This window comes from Polyodon spathula, chromosome 5 (assembly GCF_017654505.1).
Source record: "Polyodon spathula isolate WHYD16114869_AA chromosome 5, ASM1765450v1, whole genome shotgun sequence".
NCBI classification, from domain to species: Eukaryota; Metazoa; Chordata; class Actinopteri; order Acipenseriformes; family Polyodontidae; genus Polyodon; species Polyodon spathula.
In genome coordinates, this window is record NC_054538.1 from 17739764 (window position 1) to 17767475 (window position 27712).

Here is a 27712-nt window from a genome sequence, read left to right on the forward strand (position 1 = left end):
TCAAGATGGTTCTTCTTATGTGACCACCTAACAGCAAAGCATATTATTATTGTTCGTTTACTGGTAACAAGTACAGTAGGTTTAACTTCACAAACATATTGGCTGTGTACTAAAAAGAGCACATTTTATTTTATGCAATTAAAGAACAAGCGTAACGGCTCCCATAAAAGTGATAACCTTTAAAGTTGCTGAATTACTTTTTCGTAATCAATGCTGCAGTGTGAAATACTTAATATATTTAAAACCAGGGTCTAGTTTTGGAAATACAGTACACGTTGAAGTGACACAGTTTGCAAGATTGGTAGAACATATAGTGTTTGGATGCTTGTAGAGAGCTTCATGTCACATATTTGTAATTTCTTTTTTTTTTTGTTTTCTCCCGTGTTTTACCGGTATAAAAACAGAAGTTTACATCCATCACTAACAATCAGCCCCTACTGGACACCCTCATTTAGCCAATAAACATAGTACAGCTTGGTATCCACTACATAGCCACCTTTGGTTTAAATAATGTAATTGAATCCTGAGTTCCTAGTGCAAAACACAACATTACTTTCCTAGGATCTTGAAACATAAAACCCTTCAAGTCAAATGCATAAAAAAAAAAGAAAAACACAACACACACACAACTAAGCTTACGGGACATACGTAACCATGGAATGAAATGTTAATAACTGTATAACTACCAATATTTACTGCCCCTAAACGGTAACTACAACTAGAATAAGTGTGCAGTTACATGGAAATGGCCTGGGGCATGGTTTTAACTTATAGTAATAACACAGCATTTACTGTGTAAGAGCAAGAACATTAGGTTATTATCATAACCCTGGTGCCCTGAAATGGAGCCCGGAAAGACCTGGAAACCTGAATAAGATATAGCAAAGCTGCTCACAGAGCCTGTGAAACAGTCATGGCCTGCACCGAGGGTACAAAGGCACTGCGCTCACAGACCTCTGCATCATTTTTCCTTCAAGCCTGCTGCAGTCATGGATGCATCAACCTTGAAGGTTAATGGTTACATTTCTATTTCAGGGAACCAGGGTCCCTATGACGCACGAAATGTAACCATTACCATATGGGTAGGTGTACCAAAGCTGTTACAAGGGCAAGATTGCAGAATGACTGGAATGCTTCAAGGTTATGCTGGAAGGCTGCCTTGTGCATTACCATACGGAACCCCAGTAAAAAGTAGCTAGGGCTTCCAAAACCAGTGTTTTGAGGATCCACGACATTCAGTAAAGCTATGGAGAATATCCCATACCGCTGCATTGTATATGCCCTTGACAGATGCACCCTGAAAAAAATCCCACAAAGTTGCCATGCCCCTGGTGGAATTGACAGTGAGCTTTTCTGGAGATGGCAAGTTGGCCAACTCATAGGCAGTCCTGACTGTGTCTACTATCCATTGGACAGTGCTGCTTAGACAGAGCTTGACCTTGGGGCTTAGCACCACAGCAGACAAAAAATTGTTCGGACTTCCTCCAACTTTTCGTCCTGTCAACGTAGTATGCCAGGGCCTGCACTGGGCAGTGCGTATGGAGCTGTCATTCTCTGTAAGACTGGAAAGGAGGTGGATGGAAAACCTCCAATTCCACAGACTAGTTAGACGCATCCATGGTGACAACCACCTTCTGGTGACACTGCCCAGAGATAAGCCGAGGTTCCACCAAAAGAGCGCCTTTAGACAGTGACAAGACACTGTCAATAGGCAGCCGTGATTCAATGCGGGCTGAAAAACCCTGCTATTGAACCAGGCCTGTAGAGTAAGCATGTGCAGGAGAATCAATGGTAAGGTCTGGGAAGCTGCTGCCATCAAGCCCACAAGTCTCTGGAGCGACACTACCACGAGCGCTCTGTTGAGACGAAAGAGCTCTAAACAGGCGTCTATTCTCTGCACTCTGTCACCCGATCTCCGTCCCCATCGGTAGCAATGTACAGCGAACCCCACCCGTACAAGCCAATGGCAAAACCACTCAGTCAGTACACACATGAAACTGAGGGAAGCCTGCTTGTTAGGTACTAACAGCCTTCGTAATGGTGATGCCAAAAGCTGTCATCAAAATGGCATTGAGATACTGTGGATAAGATTGCAAGCAATCAATGCGCAAATTGCGTATCTTGGTCCTGCTCAGTGCTGCTGATCCCAGCAGCTGCTCTAACTGTACATGTGCAAAACACCACGTTGCAGACTGGCCTGCGCATAGTCTCTGTAAAAGAAACAAAAACTTCTCTATTAAAAGCAATAAAATACTATACTAAATAATACGAGAATAAAATGTCCCGTGACAAAAGAACAAGAAATAATAACTCTAGCTAAAGCTATGCAGCCAGGAGGGAGATCAGCCAATTTAAGTTGCTGGATCCCTGGTAAGGAGTGGCTAAGGTGCTAGCTTCATGGGGGGCACAAGGCCACAGTGGAACGTAACAAGCAACAGGTTGTAGTGCACAAATTACACTTTATTTATTTTAATATCACACACATTTTGTGTAAAAACACAATAAATGCGAAATACAGTATTATAGCAGATAGAGAAGGTACTACTGAACTCCTGAACAAGGCTTGTCCGTCAGTTTGGTCTTGAAAGTAAAAATGGCGCAGGGGTCTGTAAGCGCAGTACTTTTATGTCCCCTGGGGCGGGCCATGACTGCATCACAGGCTCTGCAAGCAGCTTTGCTATATCTTATTCAGGTTTTGGGGTCTTCAGGAGGTAAATACCCATACGGGTAAAGCTTACATTTTGTACTCGGATGGAACAATCGGTAATTATATAATTATTACAATGCAGTTATAGCATTAGTCGTGCCCTGTAATAGGAACTGCTAATCTAACTCAATCAATTAAAAAAAAAAAAATAAACACCTTTAGGATTACATTACATGTAGTCACTTGTCTCTTAAAAAGCTATACGTGTACCATTTTTTGCAACAACAAAAATAAACCCCACTTACAATACACTTCAATACAACTGAAAACCAAAGACTACAATACACATACCTTATCTGTGGTTTTACTATCTTTTAAATCACCCAGATATTTGTCATACAGCTGATCTTCAGATAAACCAGCGTTCAACCAACAATCTATTGTGTATATCTTGAACAGATTCTCAGGCTGCATTGCACGCAACCCAAAAATATTTTTAAAAATGTACACAACGAATATATCCCTTAGCAAATAAACACTCAAAAGAGAAACCACAGCATACATATAGTACACAAATGATCCAAGTGTGACCTATTTGTACTAAATGCAAGGATTGCAAAAGCATATAAAAGAGCAATAGAACAAAGGGCAGTAACCTGAAAAGAAAATATAACCTTGGATCAGCTCATAGTCCATCATTATCCCACCTCTGAGATAATATGGTTCTAAAAGAATTACCGTCTTCTGGCTGCATAATGACAAACTAATACATATATATAATAGATATATATATATATATATATATATATATATATATATATATATATATATATATATATATATATATATATATATATATATATATATATATATATATATACAGTGCCTATAGAAAGTCTACATCCCCTTCAACTTTTTTCACATTTTGTTGTGTCAGTGCCTCACAGTTTCATGCATTTAAATGATTATTTTTTCCCACTTATCTACACACCATACTCCACACTGTTAAGGGGTGATAATGATATATTAAAAACACAAAACTGAAATATCATAATTGGATAAGTCTCCACCCCCCATGAAGTAATACTTGGTGGAAACACCTTTGGCAGCAATTACAGCTGTGAGTCTGTTGGGATAGATCTCTACCAACTTTGCACACCTAAATTTGGCAATATTTGACCATTCTTCTTTACAAATGTGTCAAGTTCCTTGGGGAGTGTAGATGGACAGCAATCTTCATGCCACAAATTTTCGACTGGATTTAGGTCGGGGCTCTGACTGGGCCACTCAAGGACATTTACCTTTTTGTTCCTTAGCCACTCCAGTGTATCTTTGGCTGTGTGCTTTCGGTCGTTGTCATGCTGGAAGGTGAACTTCTGTCCCAGTTTCAGCGTTCTTGCAGAGGGCAGCAGGTTTTTCTCAAGGACTTTTCTGTACTTTGCTCCATTCATTTTCCCTTCTATCATGACAAGTGCCCCAGTCTCTGCCGATGAGAAACATCCCCGTAACATGATGCTGCCTCCACCATGCTTCACAGCAGGGATGGGGTTCTTTGGGTGATGTGCGGTGTTGGGCTTGTGCCAAACATAATGCTTTGCATATAGGCCAAAAAGTTCAATTTTAGTTTCGTCAGACTACAAAACTTGTAGGCTATTTGAGTAATGGCTTCCTTCTTGCCATCCTACCATACAGGACAGATTTGTGGAGTGCTTGGGATATTGTTGTCACATGCACACTTTGACCAGTCTTGGCCATAAAAGCCTATAGCGCTTGCAAAGCTGCCATTGGCCTCTTGGTAGCCTCTCTGATCAGTCTCCTTCTTGCTTGGTCATCCAGTTTGGAGGGATGGCCTGATCTAGGCAGGGTCTTGGTGGTGCCATACACCTTCCACTTCTTAACAATCGTCTTGACCATGCTCCGAGGAATATTCAAGGACTTTGATATTTTTTATACCCATCGCTTGATCTGTGCCTTTCAACAACTTTGACCCGGAGTTCTTTTGAAAGCGCCTTGGTGCTCATGGTTCAGTCTTTGCTTTGAAATGCACTACCCAGCAAAGGGAACCTACAGGAACTGCTGAATTTATCCTGAAATCATGTGAATCACTACAGTTTAACACAGGTGGAGGCCACTTAACTTGGTGTGTGATTTTGAAGGTGATTGGTTACACCTGACGATTGCTATTACAATATTACAAGGGGGGGTGGGGGGGTGGACACTTATCCACCAAGCTATTTAAGATTTTATTTTTAATTAATTTTCTGCTAATTTCTAGAATATTTTTTTCACTTGGAAGTTGTGGGGTAGAATGTCTAGATACAAAAAAATACACTTAAATTGTACTTCATAATAGCTGCAGGCAAGATTAGTGTTTCAATTATGTTACCAAAGTAATCTAATTCTACACTGAATGACTGGGGGAGTAGGGTATTTTAACGATTAACTGCAGACAGATCTAAATATCATCAACCTTATCTTTCAAGGTGAATGTAAAGGACTTTTAAAGAGAAAAATTATGAAGGCCAGAGGTATTTAAACATACCACAGTTGTATCCACATAACCAATTCTATGCTGCTTCTTTGTTTTCTTTTAATTTGCAAGCATGTACAAATCCTTAAAATGTTTTTAGTTCTAGTGTTGCATGGTTCATTGTAATAATGCAAAGTTACAAACTATCACTGTAATGCTGTTTTTGATATGTTTGAGTTTGTCCAACATATACAACACTCGACAAAGTGTAAAATAAGGATTACATTTTGGGCTTCCAAAGCCGCGAAGTCTGAATTCCTAAATAATTAGAATTTTAAAAAATAAAATAAAATAGAAAACTTACATTTTTTGATTGTTGTACAGTGCTCCCTGGTAAAAGACTCTCGGTTATAATGCACCTTGGATATAAAGCTCTTACAGCATGTCCCCCCAATTCTCTATATTAGTGATTCATGCAATATTTCTACAGTAAACACAGCAACGGTGTTGTTCAAACTATAAACAACTTCTCAATCTAACTTCTGTTTCTGTCTCTCCCTTTTGATACAGTATCTGAACTGAAGAAAAGCTGCGTTGGCACTTTATAACACAGACATCTTATTCAGCATTTGTTTTATAACAAAATAAATCTTAGGCCTATTGCGTGGTTATCTTTCCTAATGTATTTACTTGGTTTTGCAGCTAGAGGAGCTGCGGCTTTCTCTGGGAGACGAGACACTTCATCCCCACTCTGACAGCCAAACCTGGGACGAGCCCATTCCCTCTTCCCCTCTCCCGACCCGCTCTCCTTCTTGCACTTGGTTCGATTGTTTGTTGCTTCGAACTGAACTCCCCAACCACCATTTTGCCAGGCTATTTATAGTTTAAAAACTGCCCATTAAAATGATCCACATGTTATAGTGAGGGAGCAATGCATACCTTTTTTAAAGGCCAAGAGAAGTTTAATGAAAACTTAATTTAAATGCAATCTACTGTGCACATATGATACTTATCTGTTTCAGTGTCAGGAAGGAGGTGATATATTTGTTTACTCTTTCTAATCACATGCAGCAAAACTAGGAGAACCACTTAGAGTCTCGCTGGAGCCCTATTTATAAACTTACAATACATAGAGCAGTTTTAAGAAATCAAAACAGCCTATTTATTAATTAACATGCAATCTGTTTTGCTTTAAATTAAAAAAAATAAAAAATAAATCAATGTAACCTATGTCCCTGAAGGTGTAGAGGATTGATCATTTATTTGTAGAATACATTGCCTTTCACTATATGAGTGTTTGATGGGATGGGGAAAAAAGGCAAATTGTGAGTTGGCTACAGGTATAGGAAGTGTTGTCTGTATGGGTCAGAACTCACGTAATGGCCCAGCACAGTAATAGTACACTGTGCTGTGGTACTGGTGTGTGGGTGCGTGTGTGGGTGTGTGTGTGTGTGTGTGTGTTATGAGTATGTGTGCGGGGGATGCAGCTATTGTGGAAATCCTGTCTGCTTTTATACACAACCCCATTCATGCATAAAAGGGTTTTAGTCAGCTAGTGTAAATGGAAAGATATGTGCAGTAATATTTTTTTTAGCCAGGAAAGATGTCCCTTTCTTAGTATAAAGTAGAACCTTCTGTCAACAAAAATTGTGGTGTGCTAACCTTCTTGTTTGGATCCTAAGGCAGTTCGTCCCAAAGCCAAAACTTTGAGAAAAACAAACAAACAAAAAAAAACCTGTCCAGGTATTTAAATACATTGTGGCGCCTCAAATAACTCACTCAGTGGACAGTCCTAATCCCTTTTATTCATGGCACAAAATCAGGGGTGACACTTACAGTCTACAATAAATAATCCACCATCTTTGATGCCTTCTGTCACAATAGTCTGAAATCCTCTGGAATGAGCAGTAAAAACAACATTTAAAACTTGCACTGTGGCTCAAAGCAATTATGTGAACCACTTCCTCAAGCCACTTCATCTAATTCTGTTTACATTTTTACATTATCAAGATGTAATCTGAAATGTCTGCATGAGATCACGACAAGCAGAACCAAGATTAAAAAACTCTACTTGCTTGCTAAACTCATTGCATCAACCCTTCAGCACATCAGTTTATAAAACAAGATACAACTGAACACATGTAACACTTGTCTGAAATTACCAATGCTTCTGATTTCTTACAATTACAACCCCCTGATGTTTACTCTTATTTAATGAATAAAACACCACATCAATAACAACTACTATAGTGCAAATTGCAAACATTTAAAACATTGTCCATTCTAGTTTATTTTTTATTTCATTTTTTTTTTTACTTCTAATTTTTTCACTGATATCCATGCAAAGATAGCCTTCTTCATTCAATGGTTCATGAGGTACAGTACTGTAACCCAAACCCTAACCCAACAAAGTCGATACAAAGTTGTCTGTTTTTTTTCAAATGTATAGTAAAAACAACCTTAGTTTAGCTTTCAGCTGTGAACACTTTTTTCCAGCTGTATTCCCAATACACCAAAACTGCACAGTTCTTTACATACAAGCAAGGCTGTTATCTGTATTCCCCACCAATTAGTTAATCATGAAGACAAGCTTACAAAGCAAATTTCTGGCACAGACTGAAACAAGTCTTTGGTAGGGGTTTTTACTGCCAAATCTTCCAACAGTACATTTTCTCCCATCAAAATAGGAACATTTGTAAAGGATTTAATTTAATAGCACTAAGCTGTTCAATCATATTCCATTTGTTTGCTTCCTTACCTGGCAAAAGGGAAAGATGTTTAAAATACCAGTGCTTGTATAAACAAGATACATATAGAATTTTATGAAGCACTACCAGGCAAAATACACAGGCAAAGTAAATGAGCTGAAAAATCAGCCTGCAAGGAGACAAGTCACACTGTCGATTATTTGTATTACTAATATCACTCAACATCATGGCACAGATTTAATTAAAGAACTGTTTCTTTTACCTTTGACTTATCAAATACAAGGCTTTAAAAAATTATTCTCAGTAGAGGGGTTTCAGAGTTGAAGAGTCAATATGTATTGTTTAGAATATGATTATATCTCAAATACTAAAAGACAAAAGCTGGATTTTTGATCGGCTAGAGCTTTTACAGATATAGGATACATTAGGATCATCAAACAGACATCTGGGGTGCGCAAGGGTGGAATAGTGGATACTTCATATCACTGGCTTTTTTCTGTTTCTTTAATTGCGATTTGTAGGAGTCATACCCCTGGTAACTGTAAATGTTTTCTGCTGTGTGTTTACTGTGCCCAATGTACACACTTTCACAAAGACAAAAATAAAAAAGATCACATTTACCCAGTTGAAGGAGTATTATAAAGTAAGAGTTCCTCTCACTCACTAGCATGGTTGCCCTCTGAATATGAAAAGTTAATGATAACCTCTTCAGAAGATATTTATTATAGTAACCACAAGCTTCTAGAAGAGCAATATACAATACTTTACATAAAGCTAAATCATAAAGCTTGTAAAAGTTAAGTGAAATAGCTGAACAGAAAAAAAGTACAACAGCGTATATTAAATACATATCTGATGCATCTGTGTCATTCAAATTCCCAGCATGTTTATCAAATGTATTCAATTTATTTTGTAATTTTTTTGGCTGCATTGCCTGTACCATTTGTGTTTCATTTGCAAAAACTCACCACTGGTGACTATCAGCACTCATGGGATCCAACGTAATGGCTTTTTCAGCAAACACCTTTCCTGCAAAAGACAACAGAACCTTAAATAGTTTCAATCCAAGCTTCAGTCACAGCTGCATCATATGTCCAACTGCCAGATTCACGATACATGAGCGTTGACAGTCTAGACAAGATGGTGTATGGCTCCACCACTGACATCAGAGTGACTATACCAGAACTACAATATCTGTTTCCAACAACCACCATTGCACATCCTGTGCACCCCAACAGCATGCCGAAAGGCTGAAGACGTCCTTTACCAAGGCCTAAGGATGTTGCCACATTGCAATGGGATAGTGCCCATCCACACACTGCTTGTTAGAAGTAGGAATTCGAACAGCAGTTTGACGTTTTTGACCTGGCCTGTTCTATACCTGAATAAGTTCAACAACTCTAAAACCAAGGTGAAAAACAACCACCCCCCCACCCCTGAAATAAGTTTGTTTTAATTTTTTGCTCCTCCAAGTAGTACTTGAATGGGGCTTATACATATGTATTGTAGTTACCCAGGTACCAGTAATTCCCACTGGGTTAATTCTTTTTAATTGCCATTACTGACCTGCAGATCTGAATTACAACTGCAGCTTGTCTGTGTAGGGATCAGTAATAAAGCATTCATTCAGTGAGACATTGAGCTTTTAGAAAGCTCTTAAGACAGATAGGATAGGTAGAATGACCAAGCACCTTTATAGCTGGGCCTTATTAGGATCTATTTCTACACATCAAGGCAAAACCAAAAAAAGTTGAGTGATGAATGTGGTCATACTTCAGACAGCAATCATATTTAACGACATTAAACTAAATATGCTCCAGAAAGTATTGTGTTGCACTTGAGGTACTGGCATGGGGCATGGTTATTTTACTTCTAGGTGTAATTTAAAAATCGCTTTAATATTAAAAAAAAACATATGTGGAACACATGCCATTGCCCCAAGTTGAATGATCATTTGTACCTGAACTAATCCATTTGTTTTTATGATCTGAAACACACCAAATGTCCTTATGATTATTTGAACATGACTGACTAATTGATTAATTTTTATGTACTACTAAATGTAATTTCCTTGCATCAGATTTTTATTGACCCTCATCAAAAGTATAAATGCAGGTTTAACATTTTATGTATTGGGCATTTTGAAGACATATTCAAACAAGGTAGAAAACCACTCCATACTTTGGATTTCAATGTTTTTAATACTGGACCTCCTCCACCCATGCAGAGGTGTTTCCAAGTTGTAATAGCTACAATAATAAGCTGTAATAGTGCCGGGATTCAGATAAAATGTTATTGACAAAATATAATACTGTTACAACATAATTACTAAAAATACCCCTTTTAGCAATAATTTTATTGAAGAAAAAAAAAGTTATGAAATCTCTTGAATAATTTAGTGTGGTGTTTTTTTTTTTTTTTTTACAAATAGCCACTAAGATGGGTGTAGCAAATTACTTCATTACTTAAAAAAATCTGGCTCATTTATAACATTCAACAGGTCAGTGTGCCACCGCACTATACTGTCTGTAAATATATGATGGTCAAAGAACATTATTGCCTACCAGCCTCTGTATAACTTTTCTTGTCCTCAATGTCTGAAGTCAAGTCAAACATGTCCCCATATGATCGTGCCAATCGCCACAGAAATGGAACCTCTTGCCCATACTGTAAAAAAAATATAAAAATAAAAAAAGGATATTCTTATGGGTCAGTATAAAGAAAGCAATCACAACCAACACAGGTTAGAATTACAGGGGTCATTTCAACAGTGTCAGATCTAAATACAGCCATCCCTTTTAATCTACAGGAATCACACTAGTCTATTTTTTCTGGGTGATGATTTATTTATTTAGAAACCATAAAATGTAAGAAAAATACAGTGGAAAGAGGTCCACACTGGAGCTTGCTTACAGGTGTCAGAAAGGCTGCATCTTTGAACAGAAGATCTAGTGATCTGCCACTTTGGAAACAAGTTTCCTTTAGTTTTGCTGGCAATACACGGCTGTGCATTAGACGGTGCAGACGCGCACTACAGTAAGGCACTTTGGATACTCCAGCCTACAATACATGTCAGGCAACTGGAACTAGACAATCAGCTCCTGAACTCAAAGCACCTTTACACAGGCTTAACAGAACATAAGATCTAACAAAATGCTTGCAAATATCTTGAAAAGGTTAGGCGACATTAAAATAAATAAATACACAGGAATAAGGTCATTTGAATATACTTGCTCTCTAATGATCGTAGTCCAACCTCCTCTTACGTGTAACAATTTACTGTATTCTCTATTTTTCTCTTATCTGAATCTTTTGTTATTGATTTTATTGTACTTTGCAACTGCTCTTACCTGTAATGTGATATTTTGTAATGTGATATTTTGTAACAATTGTAAGTTGCCCTGGATAAGGGTGTCTGCTAAGAAATAAATAAACAAATAAATAAGTAATAAAAATATACATCTTATTCATAAAGCATTATGTGGGAGCTACTTGATGCAGCTTCCAGTGCACTACACTTTGAGAATAAGGTTTATAGCACCTTAATCTTCTAATTGGACAAGAAAAGGGGTCTAAATTTAAATATTACATCTATTACTCAAACAATGTAGACAGCACTAAAAATTAGAAAAAGAGAGGTAATAACACACTTCTCAGATTGAAGACTTCCCATTGCTTTTAGATTTCTAACATTCATGACAGAGGTCTCACAACTGCAGTACTAGTCATTTGGTGTCTCAAGCTACCAATATTTTTCCATTCTCCATTAATATTGTATGTGGTTTGGAGGAAATGGAATGAAAACTAGTAAATTCAAGTTGTAAGAACCTGAAAATTAAGTAGAATTTACTTTTACTGAAATAGCCACAAGCTGACATATTGTACATTAAAAAAATAAGCTAAAACAAACAGGAAAGACTAATTCTAATTACAAGCAGGAGTGTTATGATTAATTGTGTATGGATGAATTGTGATCTTACTCATTTATTTTTTTACATGATTTTATTGTAATAGAGGTATGTACCGTTTGTATTGTGATACAAGACCAAAAGCACAACATAACACATGGAATTCACCAAATGTTTCTTAAACAAATAATTTTATAGTTGGTTTGATTTTAAATTGTGTGTATATGATAATTCGGAATAAAGTGCTTTGATAGTCTAGTTCTAGATGTCAAAGGCTAGAACACTTGCAAAACACAGTTATTCCAGTTAGGAGATGTGTTGTATAAATGTATAATATGTGACAGGTCACTATTTTAAAATTGAAGCGCATGGAAGTAAAAAGCTGATGTACTCATGAATTAGAGGACTACATCTTCAAATGAACTACATGAAGTAAACAGACTTTAAAAGGCTCTTAAAAAGCACTTCCTGTATAATGACTGTAACAAGGTCAAAACTAGGTATTTAAAAAGGGATTTCAGTGCTTAGAGGTAATCTCACACCTGATCTTTCTTCTCTAGCAGCATCATAAATCCTTCCTTCTTCTCTGATTCTAGACCTCCGTGTAAGCTGTCGGCCTTCTGCATCAGGAGCGTAAATTCATCCTTCTCTTCTACCAAGTCTTCTGCTTTTGGGAAGTTCACAGTAAGATCTTTGTTTCCTTCATCAGAATCCTCTTCTGTGTCCGTATGAGCAGTGACATAGCTGGGAAAAAACAAAAAAAACAAAACAAGACACAGCTGTAATGTCATGCAAATACAGAAGCATATCATAAACAGGGCTACTACTACCATGGGAATGAGTGGTTTAGTGTGTGAAGTGGAGACAGAAGAGAGAGAGCAAAGAAGAGTAAGGATGGGAGTTTCCAAGGACAAAACAATATCTAACTGCTAGTAAACAAAAGCGCCATTATATACATAATTATACAGCACCTTGTATTGAGAAATCTAGTACTAAGAAATATATTATAATGTAATATACTAGAGCAGACTGTCTTGTATTACATGGTTTTGAAAGTACCAAAAGCGTTAGCTGCGTTTAAAAAGTACACACTTTATAAAATGACATATACATACACTACACAAAGACATATATTGCCCATGGTCTTGCACTGTTTATACAGATCACTCACCAACGCATATTCCAGGGAGTCTAATTAGCGGTGTGTCTCATGTGTGGCATTGTGTTTATATATTGTATGTCTCTCTAACACAGGAAACAAGCCATGCTTTAAAAAAGTTACATGCTAATGGATCTTTTCAATTTCCACGCACGTAAATAGGTAACGGAAAAAAAAAGTATGTGCAGTCTACAAGTGTGTGGCACTGAAAGGGTACAGGAATGTCAGTCCATTTGTAAAAAGTGTGTGCCAAAACAGATTTACAGTAAGTAGCCACAAAATCTGTAAATACACTACATTTTAGCCGTGTTGTGATTTCTTAGTCAACTTAGCCTATTAATTAATTAATTAATTCATTCATTCATTTAGCAGAGACTTTTATCCAAAGCGACTTACAAAAATTAGGGGGTGAAAGATGCATCAACAACAGCTGCTGCAGAGTCACTTATGATAGAACCTCAGAAGGACAGAACACAAGTGACTTGCTCAGGGTCACACACAGTGAGTCAGTGGCTGAGCCGGGATTTGAATCTGGAACCTCCTGGTATCAAGCTCTTTTCTTTAACCACTGGACAATACAATCAACATTCTGTGCACAGCAATAACAAAAAGATCTAAAAGAAGAAGATATCTTGCACTGAAAAGATGAAAGGACAACTCTTAACAACGCATAACAACTCTTGGCAGTTGCTTTATGTGCGTCATAGGAAGCATGTAAGATATGTTTTTCCATTGACAGCAATTCTTAAGACTACATATCAGTAGCCTTTGGGTATACTGTAGTTGACAGCCAACTTTAAACCTGGGCAAAGTACTTGCATCATGGCACCACGCCCTGTCACTGATAAAAGCAATAAATCAAAGCTCCAAATCTGCCTAAATAAAGCAGATTGCTATGAATGACTCTGGTAAATACATTTCACTCAATTAATTTACTTTTATGTAACTATTGCTCCATGCGACCCTATTGAGATCTTTGCTAATGATGTACAATAGTCTTTTGCTGTATACAATTGCATCTCCAGCTTTTGAATAGTAAGGCGTGACCCAGACAAGTTTTTTGCATCACGTGTATTTCAATTCTGTCACAATGTGCACGATTGCACCATGAGATTCTTAGCACCTACTCTTAGATGCTCATCCACTTTAAAGATTGTTTTGTGTTGCCTTCTTATTCATTTTTAAGAAATGAGTGGTATTAATAAATATAAAACATATAACCTTTTTCAAGGAACAGTTTCTGGTGCAAAGCCACTATCAAAGGCAAAATCTGGGCTTCAGATTTAATAGAACACCAGTAACCAGTATTGTAACATGTTAATAACATCCTACCAGCTTGAAGTTTAGCAAGCAATGCTATGTCCAAATGCCCTAAAAAGCCTGCAGTACTGGTTCACGTAATTTCGGTTGTGTGCCTTAAGAGGTGTCAACACCAGGCACTTAACTGTGCCTAATGTTGCAACTGATATCCGTATTTTGTTTTAGATACAAGTTTCTAAATCTGTCTTCACCCTGATCTCCCAACCTTGTTGGCTAAGAAATGCTGAGGGTGTATGCTGAGTGTTTCAGAACTACAACTCAGTTATTCAGCAAAAAAACAAAACAAAACAAAAAAACCCATAATTTGTTGTGTAAACAGGCTTTTGCTCAATCACTCACTGTCAGTTTCAGCTATGATGGTTATACTTGTTGGATCCTGTACCAATACTTTGATTTGACATTTATCTATGCTTGTTTTATTTTTGATTTTTTTTTTTTTTTAAAAAAGGTACTTTTCTTCATTCAATAATGAAGCAGAACTTAAAACTATGTTGAAATACATTTTATTTTAAACGTCAATGCAAATCACATCCTGCATCAACAAAATATATGTTTTAAAAGACATGTTGAAAAACCTTGTCACATAATTGCTATAACATTGTTGTGTGTAACTTGGAAAAAAAAAAATTTATCCACTGCAGAGTTGGTTTATTCCCACTTACACATAAACAACTCTAAAGTTCTCTCTTAGGCACACACAGTACTCTGTGTTCTGCACTGTTTTTGATTGCTTCAACAGCCTTTTTGGTATATTACTACTTGCATGATTTCTTAAGTTCCCTCTTACTTGCTCTCCTATTTCTATCCTTAAGCTGTCCCGTCTACTGATGAACAGTGACTTCTAATCCTTTGGTTGCAAACACGCTATGGGGTCAGTTAAAATTCAGTGCTGTTTCTACAGTACTTTGGCTGGGCAGTCTAACAATCTACAACAGATTAAATAATTCTGAAATAGACTTTTTTTTGCATTAAGCAACAACAAGCTGGCTGGCCTTGAAAGAGCAAGTGAGTTTGTCTCTAACAAAATGGACTACAGACATTAGCACACTCACAGGACAGGGCTTACTCACAGTATCTCCCAGTAACCTTTTCAAAATTAAAGGTCAACCAATACATTTACAAATGGGGCCCATACAAGTCTGTTTTATGGAAGTAAGGGAAGGCAGCAAACATCAGAAGCTGAGTCAGCCCCTTGGATCTATCCCACAGCTCTAACACAATGCCACGGCATGCTGCATGGCAAAGTGGTTTTTCTATGGCAACGTCAGGATTTAAATGGAACAAGAAGTGACTAAATTAGGCATTTGCTTTTTCACTTTGCAATACAAAAAAGTAAAATAACAAAAAGGCAAATGCAATTACGCCCCCTTTTAGACCAATAACAACTATTTGTTTGGCTATAATGTGCAAACATAAATGTTTTTTAAACAGATATTTTAGTAAAGCAATGCATTAATAGTTACCCTGTACTTTGAGATTTTGACCACACCCATACTTCAGTAGTAACTCACTAGAAAGAAAATAATCATGTCATGAAGATAATAAATGTGAGTTACTGTTCTGTACACATAGACTTAATAGAAAAAAAAAAGTAGAAAAATGACTTGCACACATGTGCTTCATTTGGTGAACGTCAAACATTTGGAAAACCTCATGGCTTTTTTTACATTTTGATCATCTATTGGAAGTTATTTATTGTCATTTGACAACTCTTAATTGATAAACTGATACAGGTTTATCGGCTTGCTTACTGTTTATAGTTCATTAATTTTATAAATGTTAATTTCAGTAAACTACACAGAGGCGTTTACATGTTAAAAAGTATGTGCAGCATGCACTTTAAACCACTTTTTTTCTGCTGTTGTTGGTATGTGTGACATGCTGGGGTAACCGCTGATAGGCAAGACAGAGATACATGGGAGATGGAGCTGAAACGCTGCTCAGGTGCGCGGGATTTTTGAACAAAAAAGAATGAATGTAAACAAACGGGTCATGTAACGCTACCAATACAGCAGGCTGTACAAAAGGCAAAATAAAACACAGTACAAAAACTACAAATAAAAGTTGCCACACAGGGCAAGCGCTAGCCTTACTAAATGAGGCGTCCCACTCCAGGAACCTCCTACACTGCGTAACCCTCGTTATATAGTACTTGGGATCAATATCCTCTAAACTAACCTACTTATGAGCCGGTATTCATACAATGACTCCTGCTTCTTCATAGGCCCTTGGCTGGGCATTGCCTTCACAAGTACTGTGTTGCAGTTTGCGTAGCTGTAGTTCCTGCAAATCAGACACTCTCCTCCTGAGTATGCAGCGCCCCTCTCTGTAGCATGGCGTTGCAGTCACCTAGCACAATCCCCACCGGATGTTTTTATGTTGACAGATACGCAGTCGAGACCCGCCCACCTACTGATTGAGGACCGGTACAGCCAATCACTCACTGAGCGCCCGTCTGTAAACAATCAATGAATTCAAACATAACACCTCCAAAAAGACACACAATAAACCCATTTCCACATATAAAATTACACCAACACTAATTCCCCATTGTGCAGAGCAATCACACAACCCTTATAAAAGTTTGCCTTAGTAAATACATAGCAAAGTGTAATATAGAACAGCAAAAGCACGGTAAAATCCATGTCAAACCACTATATACTATGTTAAATGCATAGTATAACCATGGAAAAAGCATAGAAGAACTTCAAAATCACTCTACAAATTTACCAGGATACACTTTTATAAGAGATTCACATACTACAACTAAATCCCAGATGTGAATGTCGCTGGATTGCCAGTTTTATAGAAATGTGCCTATTGTATGCCTTAGAGTCCAACTGTGTTTGGGCACAGGCTCAGCTCTTTTTTAAATGGCTGAATGAGGCATGTATATATATATATATATATATATATATATATATATATATATATATATATATATATATATATATATATATATATATATATATATATATATATCAGGATTCCTAATTGGGGTCATCTATTATAATGACAAGTCTTCAGAAAGCAGTGGCTGCCTTAATACAAATCCTTTATAAATGATTAAAAAAAAGTTGCCATCTCAACTAATTCCATCTCCTTAAGAATGCTGTGGGATACAACCCTTTATAATCTTTGCACATAAGTAAGTGAGAGATGATTATTAGTTCCCAACACCTGACTTGACTCAAAACTATCTTGACAGGTTGCATTCAGAGAGGTCAGCATGAACTCAGTCTTCTTACACAGCAGCTATTCTCTTCCATTTTAAAAGTGCCTCCACCTCCTGCAGCGCCCCAGACGCACTTACTCTTTTCAGTTCAGAAGACTGTGGTTACCAAGTCTACTTCCTATAATGCGTGTTTGTATATAGTAATAAACGTTCTGTACATACTGCAAAATTATCAGTTTCTCTGGTTTTACTATTTATAGGTATGTGTTTGGGTAAAATTAACATTTTTGTTTTATTCTATAAACTACTGACATCATTTCTCCCAAATTCCAAATAAAAATATTGTCATTTAGAGCATTTATTTGCAGAAAATGACAACTGGTCAAAATAACAAAAAAGATGCAGTGTTGTCAGACCTCGAATAATGCAAAGAAAATAAGTTCATATTCATTTTTAAACAACACAATACTAATGTTTTAACTTAGGAAGAGTTCAGAAATCAATATTTGGTGGAATAACCCTGATTTTCAAGCACAGCTTTCATGCGTCTTGGCATGCTCTCTACCAGTCTTTCACATTGATGTTGGGTGACTTATGCCACTCCTGGCGCAAAAATTCAAGCAGCTCGGCTTTGTTTGATGGCTTGTGACCATCCATCTTCCTCTTGATCACATTCCAGAGGTTTTCAATGGGGTTCAAGTCTGGAGATTGGGCTGGCCATGACAGGATCTTGATCTGGTGGTCCTCCATCCACACCTTGATTGACCTGGCTGTGTGGCATGGAGCATTGTCCTGCTGGAAAAACCAATCCTCAGAGTTGGGAAACATTGTCCAAGCAGAAGGAAGCAAGTTTTCTTCCAGGACAACCTTGTACTTGGCTTGATTCATGCGCCCTTCACAAAGACAAATCTGCCCGATTCCAGCCTTGCTGAAGCACCCCCAGATGAGTCCAATTTTCAGCTTTGCCCAACACCTGGTCGTCTAATGGTTAGACGGAGACCTGGAGAGGCCTACAAGCCACAGTGTCTTGCACCCACTGTGAAATGTGGTGGAAGATCGGTGATGATCTGGGGGTGCTTCAGCAAGGCTGGAATCGGGCAGCTTTGGCATGAATCAAGCCAAGTACAAGGTTGTCCTGGAAGAAAACTTGCTTCCTTCTGCTCTGACAATGTTCCAACTCTGAGGATTGGTTTTTCCAGCAGGACAATGCTCCATGCCACACAGCCAGGTCAATCAAGGTGTGGATGGAGGACCACCAGATCAAGACCGTCATGGCCAGCCCAATCTCCAGACCTGAACCCCATTGAATACCTCTGAAATGTGATCAAGAGGAAGATGGATGGTCACAAGCCATCAAACAAAGCCGAGCTGCTTGAATTTTTGTGCCAGGAGTGGCATAAAGTCACCCAACATCAATGTGAAAGACTGGTGGAGAGCATGCCAAGACGCACGAAAGCTGTGCTTGAAAATCAGGGTTATTCCACCAAATATTGATTTCTGAACTCTTCCTAAGTTAAAACATTAGTATTGTGTTGTTTAAAAATGAATATGAACTTATTTTCTTTGCATTATTCGAGGTCTGACAACATTGCATCTTTTTTGTTATTTTGACCAGTTGTCATTTTCTGCAAATAAATGCTCTAAATGACAATATTTTTTATTTGGAATTTGGGAGAAATGTTGTCAGTAGTTTATAGAACAAAACAAAAATGTTAATTTTACCCAAACACATACCTATAAATAGTAAAACCAGAGAAACTGATAATTTTGCAGTGGTCTCTTAATTTTTTCCAGAGCTGTATATAACATAATAAAATGCTAAAAGCTAACATTTAAACCTTTCAGGTTAATTTTTAGTTTTTGTAGCAACACTATAATTAGTGGGTTTTCTGCTATGGTGGTTTTGCAGCTTTGTGAATTGATAAATAGAGAATTATACAAACTGAAGAGTATGTGTAATGTAATGTCTTTGTTTTTATATAGCATGGTTCATAGTGGACCACCATCACAAAGCGCTTTACAGAGGTAGGCTGTGAACTGTTGCATCATATGCAGAGTCATTTACAATAGGACAATTATTTAACATCTCAGTACAAGGAGGTTAAGTGACTTGCTCAGGGTCAAATCAGCCAGAGGCAGAGGTGGGATTTGAACCAGTGATCTTCTGGTTACAAGCCCTAGACTTTAAACACTGGACCACTCTGCCTCCTAGCATGTATACATGTGTCGGGGGGGGGGAATAGATATTACACCTGTTCACCTTCATCAAAACTAAATTCCTTTTCCCTCTCTGACAGGGCCTTGCCACGTTGAATAACATTACCCATCACCCCAACACATTCAGTACCATGCACAGTGATGCAAACTGACAGGAATACAAGATCTTCCCCCAATCTCCAGAGCACCGCCTTGCAAATGCTATAGGAGAATCAACATGTGAAGACCAGCTACATACATCTGATCTACACATAATTCATTCTGCATGTTGAACAAGTAAGACAATCACAATATATTCCATAGAAACTGTATCTTTAGTAAAAGTGTCTTGTGAAAAAAATAAACATTTATTTTAAATAAATGTGACATACCGTACATGTGCAAAGACGGGTGAACAATCAGCTTCTTACATCCTCAGATTGTCATGCACTACAGTGGGTTTTAGCTTAACAATGTACTTAACACACTGACAGAATTTAGATAACGCATCATTATGCAGTATTTGTCCTGATTTCACATGCTAACAGAAATGCTTTGCATGCATCAAGCACATGTTTCCCTCAAGTAGGCTCAGACTGGTAATCTAAATGCTACTGCAAATCAGTAGCATTCAGATTATAGTGAGGCTTGTTGCCTATCCATAGCCATAAAATACTGTCCTATTTAACTGCATCAAGAGAGATTTAACAGTTTTGAACCAGAATTAAGTTTTTTTTACTGCAGAGGGGGAGGTCCCTTGGAAATTAATTGCGACTAAATCAGACTGTTGTCAAACATCTGAGTACTTTTTTGTACTGTACTGTTTTGTGTGTCTGTTGAGGAGAAAAGAAATACATCCCTTAAAAATGAGTTGCATTTCACTTGTTTTGCCATTTGCTCAATGTGTCAATTTGACAATGTGTTTAAAGACATACCCTTTCTGGCAGCAACAATGTTAATAACTTTTCTTTACGTGCAATACCGTTGAAAAAAAGAGAACAGGGGCGGGGTATATAGATGCTATCAAAACACTTTTCAGAATTAGGAACATATTACTTAGATACCAGTTCAATTTTCCCCATGCTGTACTTTCCCCATGCTGTACTGAAGTTCTGCTGGGTGGGAATGGAAGGAATGGAACTAATGCATGTCCATACAAAGTACCGCCATGCATATTTATTCTAAATTGAAAAAAATAAAATAAATGTGGGTGGTCAGATCTTAAGATTCTGCAATGTAAAAACTATACAAATAAAAATAGAACACAAAACAGCATGCATTCAAGTTCTAGAAGACAGCCACGCCTCAAATGACTGTAGCGACATTCATTTATTTAACACTTCAAATCTTGAGTAATTCAATAGTGCAGTCAAACCCTTTTCCCCTAAATCTGAGTGCTTCAAATCCCTTTCTGCAGTTTTATGTAGATGTAGAGACCTTATTGCTTTATGGCAAAATACCCCTACCCAACAAATTAACAAAAACTGGCACAGGCACAAGAGTATGCAATTTACAACAAATTACTTGCAAATGGGCACTGTATGAAAAATGTTACCATCTTGCCTGCTTCTGCAAACTTTTATTTCTCATCTTTTCTTCAGCATACTGTACTTGAGTCATTCCAGCTCACCTGGACCAAGGCAGGATGCTCTACCCCTTTGTCAATGACTGACTTCAAAATGGGCATCATTTTGCATGCAAACACCACCTTATTCTGGAACCCTTTTCTCCCTCATATATGGTATATGTATCACCAACCACTTTATCAGGGCTCAAAGTTGGCCAACATTCTTATGGGCACCTGGCTCATAGCTTTTAAAATTTGATTGCCAGGTAAAATACCATACAGTGATGTCACTGTTTGACACCCCCCCCCCCCCCCCCCCCCCCCTGGTCATCACGCATGCCTTAATCCACTGTAAAACCAGCCCGAACATATTCTAGTTTAATCATCATTACAAATCAGTCTGCCCGAAAAAACATAAATGCAGTATGAATTCGCTTGTGTAATTTACCTTTTTCTGCTATGTGGAAGTAAATCTTTGTTTTTGTGCACATCCTATGAACGCTGTTAATGTGCTATATGAAAGAAAAAAAACATCTAAAAGTGTTTGCAATCAGCAGCAATAGCAGCTACTCTGTGGTTTTAATGACATGTCGTAAAAACAAAACAAATGGATGCTGACATTGAGCAACTTGATTTCAGTAGTTCATTATACAACAACAGCAGACTTTGAATAAACTTTATGAACACAATGAAAACTGAACAAACAGCACGATTGGGAACACCACATTGGCTACCAGATGTCAAACTATATTACTTTCGCCAATACATTTTCAGGCGTAGTGCTAAATACAGTAAGTTAGGGTCTACTGAAATCTACACAACAAACACGCACTGTAAAAATACTTATTTAAAAAAAAAAAAAAGATAGTTTGATTGTTTAACGTGTAGGCTAGTTAAAAATAAAGCGTTGACAACACCGTGTAACAATTTTTTTTATTTTTTTTATTTTTTTTTTTCCTGGGTAGTAAGTGTTATTTCCTAATTGCTTATGCCTCAAAAGTATAGAAAATGGCTATTATTCCCCACAAACTTTGCTTTTGTGACCAGGACAGGTACATTTCAAAATATCACTATTTCCAATGGGAAAACGGGCAAATGTGCGTCTTTTCGTTCACATAAAGTCAGAAAAAAACAACACATGAATCCAAATTAACATGTATTTATACTAAAGTAATACACAAATGCCTACAAAAGATTTAGAAGTGAGTAGTTTTTCGAGATTTACGATTATACTGTATTTACAGTATAATCGTATTCTATCCTATTTTGGAAATAGTGATATTTTGAAATATCACTGTCCTGGTCACAAAAGCAAAGTCTGTGGGGAATAATAGCCATTTTCTATACTTTTGAGGCATAAGCAATTAGGAAATAACACTTACTAACCAGGAACAAAAATTGTGTTACATAGTGCAATCAGCGAAACTAATAATGTAACTAACTTACTTTGTATCTGACTTGCCCATTCCCACAGTCGCCAATGGCGAATGCAAATTAATATTTGACAGCACAGACCAATTTTGGTCGTCCCTGGTTATGGAGAAAGACCTCCACAGAATCCGGTGCACTTGAGGTAGAATGACGCATGTGATTCACAGTAACAAAAACCCACCAAAGCACTACTCCACGTTTTGAACTGTTCTGGGATTAGCATGCTGAGGAGTTCCCCAGTTGCACAAGTTAGGAAACAAAATATGAAGATCATATCAAATTGTACCCCAGCAATATACCAGTCTTAAATACTGTGAAATATAGTGGCATTTCATAAATCACCTGCTTACCCAGGTGTTTAATGTTTGTTATAAATAACCTCAAGTAAATAAATTAGTTTAGAGCCCAGTCCTGGACGTTATACACAGTGCTTCCATCTTATCCCCCTGCAAGTCAGTTCAGAATTTCTTTCAAATATGATTAATGTCATGTTCAAAATGTATAATTGAAATTGAAGTCAAAAGATGCCTGGGGCTTCAAAGTGCAGCATGCTAAAGATTAACTCTGAATTGTAAAAGGAATTACAAGTTCCTGCACAATATTGTAAAACGCAAACCTTGACAGCTTCTGGGAAGCACAGCAAACAGCCACTCAGATTTACAGCCTGTTTGATTCAGAAGAAAGAACTGACATGGGCTGTTTTGACAGATTAACAAATAACAATATGAAATTGATAATGTTACAGCTAAAGCACACATCCACTTAGACCATAAATTCACTTGCTTTGTGAAACAATCAAAAAAACCTTCTTAAAATGTGCAGAGTAGACACAGCAATATTATCACTTTGGCCAAGATGAAAAGGTTATGTTTAGCCTCAAAAGGAACATTCTTTGCCTATAATTTTGATGTCATCATATCATATCGCCATCGTACTATATATTTTTCTAGATTTTGGAAATACGTGTTCCAAGCTTTGAATGTCTAGAGAGGGTATGCCAATAGCAGTTTGGTACAATTAACATTGTTCCATGGGTCAAAATTGGTGAAATTCAAGGGACAATTTGAAAAATCATCTTACAGAGACAGAAATAGACTTCATTATCCCTTGCAACAAGCGACGTTACTTACATGGGTCGTCACTGAATAATACTGAGGCAGACACAAAGTATGGAGTGTTGACACGCTGTACAGGTGCACAGATTTAACAACAACAGAGGTCCTGACACTAAGGTACCAACAATGCTAATCCTAGTGGCAGGTTTAATAAAGAAAACAAAACAAAGCTAAAAAAAAAGTGCTAGTCCCACTAAAAGGAACGTCCCACTCCAGGAACCTACTACACTATGCAAACCCTCTCTATACTGTTTGGGACAACATCCCCTAAACAGACCTACTTCTGGGAAACCAGAGTCCCGAAATCCTGACGTCGACTCCGGCCTCTTCAAACAGTATAAATGCTATTTGTATCTTAGTAAGAAGTGTGGCAGCATTTCAGTGCAAGCTTCAGTTCAGCAATGGAGAGATTCCTAAGACCATCGGTCAGCTCTGGAAACAAATCTAAACGCCTTGAAAGCTATACCACGTGATTACTCCATCTCTACAGGCTACATATTAAAAATAATTATTACATGAGTGCTTATATTTTTAATAGATTAAAATGTTTTCAGGTCAAGTCACAACTGCCTAGATAGGGCAATAAAACAATGTGATATGGCTTGAAGACTGTAACGCCCGATTACTCTAATTTCTATTATTTGTGTGTGCCTGTGATTTTGTAAACTGCAAATAGTAATTTATTTTAGACAAACATATTCACACTATAAATCTCTTGAAGAAATAAGATAAATGTTTTTCCTAGTGTAAGCTACATAAAACCATAGACCACAATGTAGTTTACCTAATACACTGGAACTTGTATGCAAGGAACAAAGAAATGCAACAACCTAATAAAATAAAAATAAAATCTACTTGCATGTCTAGCTAATAATCACCACAATAATTAACTTAAAATGACAATGTGTCTAACAAAATGTCTACATTAAAGAACTATTTAAAATAAAACTTGAAACAAATTGCATTTCTTGTCAAACTGGATGCGTTCTTGCAAATGTCATTCTGCTCTGGACAGAATGTGCTCTGTGAAAAACACAGTATCTTTGGGGCCCCTTTTTTAGGCAACATGAAATTTAAAAAAACAAAAAAACAACAACGACAGGTTTACTGCAGTTTGTTATGCATTGTAAAGAAAACTGGGGTGTCTGGATGCATGGGAGATATATTACAATTTTAATGTCCACTCAACATTGCATCTGAAACAAGGTGAAATGTGCACAAAACAAAGGCAAGCAAAACAAAAGTAAACTTTCATACCTGTCAATATTTACTTGAACTGCCTAACAAATAATGCAAGGGCCAGTAGCACTGGTATCGGTACTCTATGTGCAGCTCAATCAATATAAAGCCATAGCTTGCTGTTATTACCTTTCTTTGAAAATGAACTGCTTACCATTATATGAATGACATTCATCTAACAGTAAAGTTTTTCTTATGGTTGCATTGCCGAGGGGTAACTATAATACAAAGCACATATAATACACAATTACAAAAAATGTAAATTATTATATATATGTATATATTTATATATATATATATATATATATCTATATATATATATATATATATATATATATATATATATATATATATATATATATAACTCCAGTGAACTCCAAAAGTATTTGGACAGTGACACATTTTTGTTGTTTTGCATTCCAGACTGTCAGCTTTAATTTGAGGGTATTTTCATCCATATCGGATGAACCGTTTAGAAATTACAACATGTTTTGTACATAGTCTCCCCCATTTTAGGGTACCAAAAGTATTTGGACAATTGGCTTCACAGCTGTTTCATATTAGGCAGGTGTGTTTGCTTGCATCATTAGTGCATGCGCAAGAGAGCTGTCAATGTCTAGTCTTGATTCTAGGCTTTGCGTTTGCCTTTGGAGTCTGTTGCTGGTGTCTGACAACATGAGGACCAAAGAAGTGTCAATGCCAGTAAAGCTGGCCATCATGAGGCAAAAAAATCAGAATAAATCAATCAGAGACATAGCCAAAACATTAGGTGTGCCAAAATCAACTATTTGGTACATCATTAAGAAGAAAAAAGCGCTGGTGAACTCAGCAATGGCAAACGACATGGTAGACCAAGAAAGACCACTATAGTGGATGACCAAAGAATACTTTCAATGGTGAAGAAAAACCCCCTAACAACAGTCCAACAGATCAGGAACACTCTCCAGGAGGTAGGCATAGATGTATCAATGACTACCATACGCAGAAGAGTACACCAGCAGAACTTCAGAGGGTACACCACAAGATGCAAACCACTAGTAAGCTTCAAGAACAGAACGGCCAGGTCACAGTTTGCTAAAAAGTACCTAAAAGAGCCCGTAGAGTTCTGGTACAAAGTCTTATGGACAGATGAGATGAAGACTAACCTGTGCCAGGGTGATGGAAACAGGAAAGTGTGGAGAAATAAAAGGAACTGCCCATGATACAAAGGATACCCCCTCATCTGTGAAACATGGTGGAGGTAGTGTTATGGCTTGGGCATGTATGGCTGCAACTGGAACTGGCTCACTTGTCTTCAATGATGATGTGACTGCTGACAGTGTACAGAAGTGTACAGAAATATCTTGTTTGCTCAGATACAACCAAGTGCCTCCAAACTCATTGGACGGTGCTTCATCATGCAGCATGACAATGACCCCAAACACATTGCCATAGCAACCACAGAGTTTTTCAGGGCCAAAAAGTGGAAAATTCTTGACTGGTCAAGTCAATCACCCGATCTGAATCCAATTGAGCATGCATTTCACATGCTGAAGACAAGACTGAAGGCAAAAAGCCCCCGAAACAAGCAGGAACTGAAGATGGTTGGCAGAGCATCACCAGGGAAGATACCCAGCGTCTGGTGATGTCTAAAGGTTGCAGACTTCAGGCAATCATTGCATGCAAAGTACTAAACATGACTACTTTATTGTACATCATTTTAATCTGTCCAAATACTTTTGGTATCCTAAACGGTTCATCCAATATGGATGAAAATACACTCACATTAAAAGACAACAAAAATATGTCAGTGTCCAAATACTTTTGGAGTTCACTGTGTGTGTGTGTGTGTGTGTGTGTGTGTATATATATATATATATATATATATATATATATATATATATATATATATATATATATATATATATATATATAGTGATCAAGCTGGCCGTAGCTTTGGGTTCGTGCCCCTTTAAAAACGTGACCCAGAGAGGAAAACTTTGATTTTAGCCACTACTGCGCACTTTTATTTAAAACACAAACAAACACCTAGCTCTTATGAGCACTGACTACACACACAGCAGGTCCCTGACTGACTCGCAGGACAGATAAGCTGTTTACCTGCTGTAAAACAAAACACACAGTTTACAAAACTAAACACCACACAGATGTTACACCGTGACTGCTCGGACACAGAGTACTCCTTCCCATGTCCTTCTACTCAGCAGCCTGGAACAGGCTGGCTGCACTCCTTTTAAACCCTGCATCTGGCTCTAATTATCAATAACAGCCAGGTGCAGGTGATAATTAACAATTAACAATAAATAAAGTAATTAAATTTAACAATTAGCTTGGTAGGGAGGCTTTTTAACCCTGCCCCTGCCATAAAACAAACATTTTTAGGACTGAAGGCCCCCTGTCCTGCTACATCCTTTACTATATATATATATATATATATATATATATATATATAAAATTGGTTGACAAATGCATTGGAGATCAGTCAATCTACCCCTGTACCCCCTCCATATAAAAGCCATCAGATTTGAATGATGTCAAACCACTCCTACAGTAGGTCCAGTAGGCCAGGTGTAAATCCAAGCCCAATGTTGAAATGCTAATTATAGTATGGCAGACAGTTTTGGATCTGGATCAAACATAATTTACTCTATACATAAACACAGGAGTGGGACCTGTGGATTATGTCAACCTATTAGTTTACACATCATTCTTCAAATACAGTGCACTTTTGCACTTTGACAACAACAAAACTTCAGTAAACTTCAAACCAGCCTTTA

The 27712-nt window shown here is 37.4% G+C and overlaps 1 protein-coding gene across 1 annotated transcript in view; it reads right to left on the reverse strand.

Annotated features, from left to right (window-relative positions):
- The window catches only part of LOC121315657 (regulator of microtubule dynamics protein 2), a 70266-nt gene that overhangs the window by 37728 nt on the left and 4826 nt on the right, over nucleotides 1–27712 (reverse strand). The window contains exons 3-5 of the mRNA XM_041249931.1: nucleotides 12276–12477; nucleotides 10390–10492; nucleotides 8794–8854 (exon numbers count right to left, since the gene is read on the reverse strand). Coding sequence (XP_041105865.1) covers nucleotides 8794–8854; nucleotides 10390–10492; nucleotides 12276–12477 — 366 coding nt within the window. The remainder of the gene's footprint in view (nucleotides 1–8793; nucleotides 8855–10389; nucleotides 10493–12275; nucleotides 12478–27712) is intronic.